The 8,621-nt window shown below is 54.9% G+C and overlaps 1 protein-coding gene across 3 annotated transcripts in view; it reads left to right on the top strand.

Moving 5' to 3' along the window:
- The first annotated feature begins 1,382 nt into the window (after window positions 1-1,382).
- CUNH20orf204 (chromosome unknown C20orf204 homolog) overlaps window positions 1,383-8,621 on the top strand; it is a 16,401-nt gene continuing 9,162 nt past the window's right edge. The window contains exons 1-7 of one of the 3 annotated variants that reach the window (XM_032256947.1): window positions 1,383-1,670; window positions 3,305-3,443; window positions 4,725-4,844; window positions 5,137-5,313; window positions 5,741-5,874; window positions 6,650-6,741; window positions 8,258-8,372. In XM_032256947.1, the coding sequence (XP_032112838.1) occupies window positions 3,372-3,443; window positions 4,725-4,844; window positions 5,137-5,313; window positions 5,741-5,874; window positions 6,650-6,741; window positions 8,258-8,372 (710 nt within the window). In that variant the 5' untranslated portion in view covers window positions 1,383-1,670; window positions 3,305-3,371. The remainder of the gene's footprint in view (window positions 1,671-3,304; window positions 3,444-4,724; window positions 4,845-5,136; window positions 5,314-5,740; window positions 5,875-6,649; window positions 6,742-8,257; window positions 8,373-8,621) is intronic. The other 2 variants (XM_032256948.1, XM_032256950.1) reach the window with 2 other exon arrangements.

Below are 8,621 nucleotides of genomic sequence, written 5' to 3'. Positions count from 1 at the left end.
GCGCGCGCACGCGCGCGCGCGCATGCACGTGTGTGCATATGCCTCGGCCACAGCCCTGTGTATGTGTGTGTCTGCACGTGTACATATGCCTCAGTCACGGCCGTGTGTGCCTGTGTTCACATGTGTGCATGTCTCAGCCACAGCTGTGTGGGTGTCTGTGTGTTCATGTGTGCATATGCCTCGGCCACAGCTGTGTGTGTGCGCATGTGTGCATGTCTCAGCCACAGCAGTGTGTGTGTGTGTGCGCATGTGTGCGTATGCCTCGGCCACAGCCGTGTGCGCATGTGTGCGTATGCCTCGGCCACAGCCGTGTGTGCGTGCGCCCGCATGTGTGCGTGTGCCTCGGCCACAGCCGTGTGCGCATGTGTGCGTACGCCTCGGCCACAGCTGTGTGTGCGTGCGCCCGCATGTGTGCGTACGCCTCGGCCACAGCTGTGTGTGCGTGCACCCACATGTGTGCGTATGCCTCGGCTACAGCTGTGTGCTCATGTGTGCGTATGCCTCGGCCACAGCTGTGTGTGCATGCGCCCGCATGTGTGCGTATGCCTCGGCCACAGCTGTGTGTGCGTGCGCCCGCATGTGTGCGTATGCCTCGGCCACAGCTGTGTGTGCGTGCATGTGCATGTGTGCACACCTCCGTCACCTGCAGCTTGTGCACCTCTTGCAGGCCAAGAGAGCAGCAGGCAGCCCCATGTGTTCCTTTTTCAGTGTTATTGTCCTCATCCTCTGGTTTGTTTCTTTCACATACACTGGAGTAAGCATAGCTGTTTTTCAAAGTGCTTGTAATTCTGGAGTAAGAACTACAGTGTTTCCTGTGCCCGGAGTGTGGTTTCCTGGTCCTGGATTGTGCACTGGCATGATCTTGGCTCACTGCAGCCTCTACCTCCCGGACACAAGTAAATCTCCTGCCTTAGAATCCGGAATAAGGGCCGGGCGTGGTGGCTCAAGCCTGTAATCCCAGCACTTTGGGAGGCCGAGGCGGGTGGATCACGAGGTCAAGAGATCGAGACCATCCTGGTCAACATGGTGAAACCCCGTCTCTACTAAAACTACAAAACATTAGCTGGGCATGGTGGTGCGTGCCTGTAATCCCAGCTACTTGGGAGGCTGAGGCAGGAGAATTGCTTGAACCCAGGAGGCGGAGGTTGCGGTGAGCCAAGATCGCGCCATTGCACTCCAGCCTGGGTAACAAGAGTGAAACTCTGTCTCAAAAAAAAAAAGAATCCAGAATAGCTGGGATTACAGGTACTTGCCGTCACACTCGGCTAAGTTTTGTATTTTTAGCACAGATAGGGTTTTACCATGTTGGCCAGGCTGGTCTCAAACTCCTGTCTTCAGATGATCTGCCCTCCTTGGCCTCCCAGCGTGCTGGGATTATGTGCGTGAGCCACTGCGTCCGGCCTGGATTGTGGTTCTGATAAAATGCTGTTGCACATCTTTTAGCAGATACCGTCATTGAGCATTGTATGAAGCTGGGGAGGGCATCATGCCACTTGCTCTGTGGGCGGTGCTGGGCTGCCCATTCTCACGTCTGTCTCTCTGCTCTAGTGTGTGGCCCACAATGCCCTGGAGTGTGCACGCGCCATCTACGCCTACGCCCTGCAAGTATTCCCCAGCAAGAAGAGTGTGTGGCTGCGTGCCGCGTACTTCGAGAAGAACCATGGCACTCGGTATGTGGTGGGCCCGTCTGCCCCAGTGTGCTAATGAAACCTCCACCTCCGTTTGTGTAGCCCTGAATTTAACCCTCTCATCTCTGCACACACGGTATTGTGCCCATTGGAGGCCTGGCCCTCTGATGGTGATGAAGGTTTTCATGGCACTTGGGACTTTGCAACTGCATCCATTTTTATAGCCCCTTCTGGGATAGGACTGTTACTGTTTCATAGTGGAGAAACCAAGGAATCCAGGAGGCCCATCCTGCCAAGTGTCCTGCAGCCTGAGGAGTGGCCAGAGTGTAGGCTTGAGGCTGGAGCCCGCGTGGCTCATGCCTGAGCACTGGTTGCAGCGGTGGGAGGGGCAGCATCTGGGCTCAGGCGGGCGTGTTTTCTTTCCATTTAAGCTGTGTCGGCTTTGGGTTTTGACTGTTTTTGTGCTTAGAGGAGGTCCTTGACAATTCTCTTTTAACTGTGCTCTTTAATTGAAAAGGTCTTTCAGGTCTGCTCTGTTGGCTGTAAGTGCTGAGTAAATTAGGTGTTGCAGTTTATTGTTTTAAATGGGTAGCTCTCAAGGGCATTGGGCTTGCGTCCCCACGAACCCTCTGTGCATCCTCTCCCAGATCCTCGGTGATGCTCCCTGTGCCGGGTGAGGACAGGCCCTGCTGGTTTCACGGGGGCTACAGCTGAGAAGGTTGAGCCTTTGCCTCTTTCCTTCTCTGGTGTTATTTAATCTCAGTGTCTTCAGGGCGTCTTTCCGTGTGGTGGCCCTCTCATACGCCCACCAGCTGGTCTGGTGTTTTGGAGTGTTTGGAGATGTTTTGAAAGGCTCTCATGGTGCCCCTCTGTAGAAGGGCACCTGGAGCAGTCTAAGTGAAGAACAGAGCGGTGCTGGGTGTGGGCTGAGGTCCCAGCCTGGATGAACTGCTGCCCTCTCCCCCTGGGCACAGTGGGCAGTGCCCTCCTGCTGCCCTGCCTTCTCCTGCAGTGCAGGCTCACGGGGATGAGGGGAGGCAGCAGTGCTGGGGAGCTGGTCCTCGGGGAGCACGGTTGCTTGGCCAGCCCTTCTCCACACTGTGTGATTGTGTGTGCTTGCTTTGTCTTGCTGTTGCACTCACTGAGGCCCAAAGGGTTAGGTGACTCTGGGTGGCGGGCCGCACGAGTCCAGGGGCGTCAGGCCTGGTACCCAGGGCTGGTGGTTTTGCTCGATAATGACCTAAAATCACTTTCTTCCTACGAGAGCGTTCTTTCGGATGCCGGCAGAGTCCACCTGGGATCATAATCTTTATCGGTGGGTCCGGGTGTGCTTGTGCTCTGTGGCTCAAGATGAAAAGCCTCCCCTGTCCCAGATGGAACTTACTGCTGCCTCCAGGACACACGGCTGTAAAAGGGTCTCTTGTGAAGTTCCTGTCTCCAGTGCTGCTATTTAAACAATGCATTGCTTTGTAGAACCCTTTTCAGTAGTTTATTTTAGAAGCTTTATTGAGAGGAAAGATTTCCCCACACTCTCCCCATCATAAAATCTGGTCAATCATTTATAGCATCGAACTTTGGAGCAGTAACTGTCTTTCTGGCGCGCACGCCATGGCCGAGTGTGATGTGTGTTCTGGTTTATGGCCCTGACTGTGGTGCCCGTGGCCTCTGTCTTGCAGGGAGTCCCTGGAAGCACTCCTGCAGAGGGCTGTGGCCCACTGCCCCAAAGCGGAGGTGTTGTGGCTCATGGGTGCCAAGTCCAAGTGGCTGGCAGGGGATGTGCCTGCAGCAAGGAGCATCCTGGCTCTGGCCTTCCAGGTGGGTGAGGGTCACCTGAGTGGTGAGGGGCTTGTGCACACAGGAGCTGACCTGGGTGCCAGCTGGGCCTGAAAGAATCCTCCATGCAACGTGGCACGTGCTGTGGTTGGGATTCCCTGGAGTCCCCCCCAGGAGCGGGGCTGTGAGAGGAGCAGAAAGGCAGCCCAACGGGCAGGTGCTTACCTCTTGGTCTCCCCACCCAGTGTGACCACGGGCTCAGTGTTTCAGCACATAGAGCACGGGGTCACACAGTGGCTGAGGGCGCCCTTACGTGAGTGGACGCATGCAGACAGCCTCACTGAGCCAACCCTGAGCGTGCCTGGTTGCCATGAGGCATGTGGGTTTTTAAGTACGTTGTTTTTATTGTCCCGTATGACACCCTAATACTTTATGACGATGTGGTGTTAGTCAAATGGCTTTGCAGCATACTTTTTAATAAACTGTAGAATGCTACAAACACTGTGGCTCAGGCTCACATCACAGAGTGTGCCCTTCCCTGAGCAAACACCAAGAGAAGGCACTGGCCTGGTTGAACCTTTTACAGTAGGCTGCCTGTCTGAGATGGCATCACTCTGTGAGTAACTGCAGCGTCTGCTCCGTCTGCCCGCTGTCTGCTGCCTGTCAGGTGGCTTTCCTTGCCCACCCATTTTGGGACTGCTTTTCAGGTCTTCTGTGACATGGTCATCTTGCATGGTCAGTGGGCGGCTATGCTGATTAGGGTTAGTCTGAGCACCAGCCCTGGGGAGGCTTTGAGGGCAGAGCCTGGGTGTCCACTGGACTCTGGGCTGTGTAAGCCTTCTCGGCCTGTGGGTGCCATCTCCACATGTCAGCGGCACACTGGGGGTTCTCTGTCCTGCCCACATGGACTCACAAGGACAGGACAGCTGGCTTCCTTTCACCAAGCTCAGGGGAAGGAGGGAGGTTGGGTGTGGTGGGTATACCGGTATAAGATGTGAGTGACCCATTCGGGGGCTTTGAGAGGGTGTGGGTGGATCCTGGGTAAGATGGCCCTGCACCTACCCACCTTACTGCTTGCTTGAATGCTTCGGAGGCCTCCCCACTGTACCAGAATGAACATGGGCCTGTGTTCCAGGTGAGTCTGGACTCTTGGGCTGGAGTCTGCTCTGTCATCTCCTCCCTGGAAAGGGCTTGGACCAGGCTAATCCTGCAGCAGAGCCAGGCCTGGCCGGGTTCCTCCTGCCTGCCTGCTTTTGATTAATGTGATTGAGCGCTGGTCCCTGTGTTCTGACCCCTCTTGACGTTGCTGTACTTGCCCTCCAGGCCAACCCCAACAGCGAGGAGATCTGGCTGGCAGCCGTGAAGCTGGAGTCTGAGAATGATGAGTATGAGCGGGCCCGGAGGCTGCTGGCCAAGGCGCGGAGCAGCGCCCCCACCGCCCGGGTGCGAGGGGCAGGCAGGGCTGGGCTGGGCTGTCGGGGGCGTCGTGCACTTGGGTGGTGGTGGGAGTGAGGTGACAGCAGGCAAACTAGGCCTTGGCACACGCTCATCTTTGTGATGTGAATTTAAGTCATACATTTATCCCCACCATTTGTGTACACAAACGCGCTATGAAACCTTACAGAAGTACACACAGTATTGCAGGTAGTGATGTTGAGGAGTTGAGGATGAGCGTAACGTGAAGCATGTGCCCTGGAGCCGATGCCCTGTGTGACCATGCGTGTCTGCCCCGCAGGTGTTCATGAAGTCTGTGAAGCTGGAGTGGGTGCAGGACAACATCAAGGCAGCACAGGACCTGTGTGAGGAGGCCCTGCGGCACTATGAGGACTTCCCCAAGCTGTGGATGATGAAGGGGCAGATCGAGGAGCAGAAGGAGCTGATGGAGAAGGCACGGGAAGCTTACAACCAGGGGGTATGTCGCTGCCCGCACCCAGGGCTGCCGCTGACCCAGCGCTCACAGAACCGAGCCCCCTAGTGCAGGGTCATGGCCCTTCACCTCCAAGGAGAAGTAGGGGGCTGGGGAGTTACAGCTGATGGAGCTTCTGGTACCTTCACTGTCCTGTGCTTTTCCTTGTACAAAGCTGCGCGCCTGCCCTCAGCAGTGCAGAGTGTGGCACACCTGAAGTAAAGGCTGGTGTATACACACCTGTGTGCACAGGTACATAGCGCTGCTGCACACCTGTGAACCCACAAACGCAGAGAGCATGGAGGGTGTTTTTCCGTGGACACAGGCTGCCCTGAGGCACTTGCTCAGCCACGGCAGATGAGAAGCTGGGCGTGGCTATGTCCCAGTTCTTCATAGGCACTACCTGAGCTGCTCTCTTACTTGTTGGCTGCAGTTGAAGAAGTGTCCCCACTCCACAGCCCTGTGGCTGCTGCTCTCTCGGCTGGAGGAGAAGATTGGGCAGCTTACTCGGGCACGGGCCATTTTGGAAAAGTCTCGTCTGAAGAACCCAAAGAACCCTGGACTGTGGTGAGTCCTGGTGGGTCTAGGCAGCCTGGGCGCTTGGCACAGCTCACCCATCAGGTGCCGTCCTTAACCAGCTGCGTGTGTGGAGTCGCTTGTGCGGCGTTTCCAGGCTCAGGAGCTTGGGGGGCGGTAGGTGCTGGCCATGAAAAATAATGGTCGCTGCCTTGGGAGAGTCCAGCCTAGGCCTCTAGATGGCTTGATGCAGTTTAATTTGTGCTCTGATGGAGGGGCCTGGGGGAGAGAGGGGTTAATGATGGCTGGGGCGAAGGAAGCATGGATCCCAGAATACTGACTCCATAGAGGAGGTGGCTGGAGGGCCCTGGAGGTGGGCAGGAGTCTGCCAGGTGCAGGCTGTGTTCATGGAGGTGCAGCGTCCAGCTCCGGGTGACAGGGCTGGAGCACTGCAGGGGTACTGCTGCAGACGGACGGCTCTACCAGGGTGACAGGGCTGGAGCACTGCAGGGGCACTGCTGCAGACGGACAGCTCTCCTGGGTGCCTCGGGCGGCCCTGGCTCTCCCAGGCTGGTCTTGATTGTTCTGGGTGCCCTCACCTGCATCAGGATTTGAGGTCTTGCCTTGGGGTGCCTGCTGGTGGGGCAGGCAGGGATGTGGGCACCAGTGCCTTGCTTCTCTGGTGGATGAACTCTGCTATGCAGGGAATGGAGTTTTTGCTGCTGTGACTGGGTTGAGAGCCCTTTCAGATGGGACTTCCCAGGTGCTCCCACAATGTGTGCTGTTGGTAGATGGCTATGGGACCTCCTGGGGCCTGTCTCCCCAGGTTGGAGTCTGTGCGGCTGGAGTACCGTGCGGGGCTGAAGAACATCGCAAACACGCTCATGGCCAAGGCGCTGCAGGAGTGCCCTAACTCCGGTAAGTGGGCGCTTCCTGCTTCTCACACTCAGGAGGGCTGGCGCCTCCTGAGGGAGTGGGGATTCGAGCTTCAGACAGACTGTATTAAAATGTTTTGTTTGTGTGAATCATTTCAGTCAAAAGTTTCACCCGTACTTGGCCATTAAAACATTTTAATGAGGCCGGGTGTGCTTACTCACGCCTGTAATCCCAGCACTTTGGGAGGCTGAGGTGGGTGGATCACCTGAGATCAGGAGTTTGAGACCAGCCTGGCCAACATGATGAAACCTCGTCTCTTCTAAAATACAAAAATGAGCTGGGCATGGTGGTGCGTGCCTGTAATCCCAGCTACTCTGGAGGCTGAGGCAGGAGAATTGCTTGAGTCTAGAAGGCAGAGGTTGCAGTGAGCTGAGATTGCACCACTGTACTCCAGCCTGGACAACAGAGTGAGACTCCATCTCAAAAAAAATTTTTTAAGAAATTATTTTATAATACTAATGAATATATTAAATTTATTTAATAAATAATTTAAAAATAAAATATTTTTAAATTTTATCATTTTATGTCAAGTAATGCGTGTTCAGTGTGACATTCGATGTAAGAAGGGAGTGGAAACCAGCTGTAGACTGCTGCTGGTAGCTTGTAAATTACAGCTTGTGTTCTTGCAGAAGACTAAAGTCATGCTGTATGTTCAGTTTTGTACGTTTTCTTCAAGCTAAACAGTTAGTGAGAATTTTTTATTCTGGTTGACTCTTCAAGAATGTTAGCTTTTAGTGGCATTCTGTAATTGGACATGTTAAATACGCTGCTAACCAGTTGACCGATTATTGGACATTTAGATTTTCTCCAGTTTTTAATCTGATATTGCTTTGAGGTGACTGTCTTTCTGTATGAATCTTTATAAACATTTCTGGTGGTTTTGTTATGATACCTTTTTTTTTTTTTTTTTTTTTTTTTTGAGATGGAGTTTTGCTCTTGTCGCCCGGGCTAGACTGCAATGGCTCGATCTTGGTGCACTGCAGCCTCCGCCTCCCGGGTTCAAGTGATTCTCTTCCTGCCTCAGCTTCCTGAGTAGCTGGGATTACAGGTGTGTGCCACCATGCCTGGCTAATTTTTGTATTATTAGTAGAGACGGGTTTCACCACGTTGGTCAAGCTGGTCTCGAACTCCTGACTTCAGGTGATCCACCCTCCTTGGCCTCCCAAAGTGCTAGGATTACAGGCGTGAGCCACAGTGCTGAGCCATTATAAATTCTTAAATGTGAAGTTGTTGAGTCAGTAGGACCTTAAAGGGTGTCAGCCTTTCCATCCCAGTCTCCCCCAGCAGGGGGTCCCTTCTGTGCCCTTGGGGCTGCCGTGGGTTTGGGTGGGCTGGAGCGCTCATCCTTCATGGTTCTGCTCGCACAAGTTCTGCCAGCAGTGTGTGGGGACCCCGCCATGGTCTGAGGATGTCCCCAGGAAGAATCTCTGTAGATTGGGCACCTTTCTGGAACCAGAGGCAAGAGGCTGGCATGCCTATCTTTGTTTCTGAATTTCAGGTATCCTGTGGTCTGAGGCCATCTTCCTGGAGGCGAGGCCCCAGAGGAAGACCAAGAGCGTGGATGCCCTGAAGAAGTGTGAGCATGACCCTCACGTGCTCCTGGCCGTGGCCAAGTGAGTGGGGCGTCATCATAAAGATGCCCAGCAGCAGGGTGGGCTCCCCCAGTCCTCGGCTGCTGTCGCTTCTGCTGTGGTCTGGGGCAGGCGCCTTTCCTGGCAGAGACAAGCTGAGGTGCTGCCGCATCACCTGGTGTCTGCGCCAACGCCAGTCTGGGGAGGAACAGAACAGCCAGTCTCTCTCTCTCGCTCTCGCTCTCGCTCTCGCTCTCCCCCTCTCTCCCCTGTCTCCCCTCTCTCCCCCTC

The sequence above is a fragment of the Sapajus apella genome, unplaced genomic scaffold (assembly GCF_009761245.1).
Source record: "Sapajus apella isolate SASKATOON/1434 unplaced genomic scaffold, GSC_monkey_1.0 scaffold96, whole genome shotgun sequence".
NCBI classification, from domain to species: Eukaryota; Metazoa; Chordata; class Mammalia; order Primates; family Cebidae; genus Sapajus; species Sapajus apella.
This window is presented reverse-complemented; position numbering and strand designations above follow the sequence as displayed.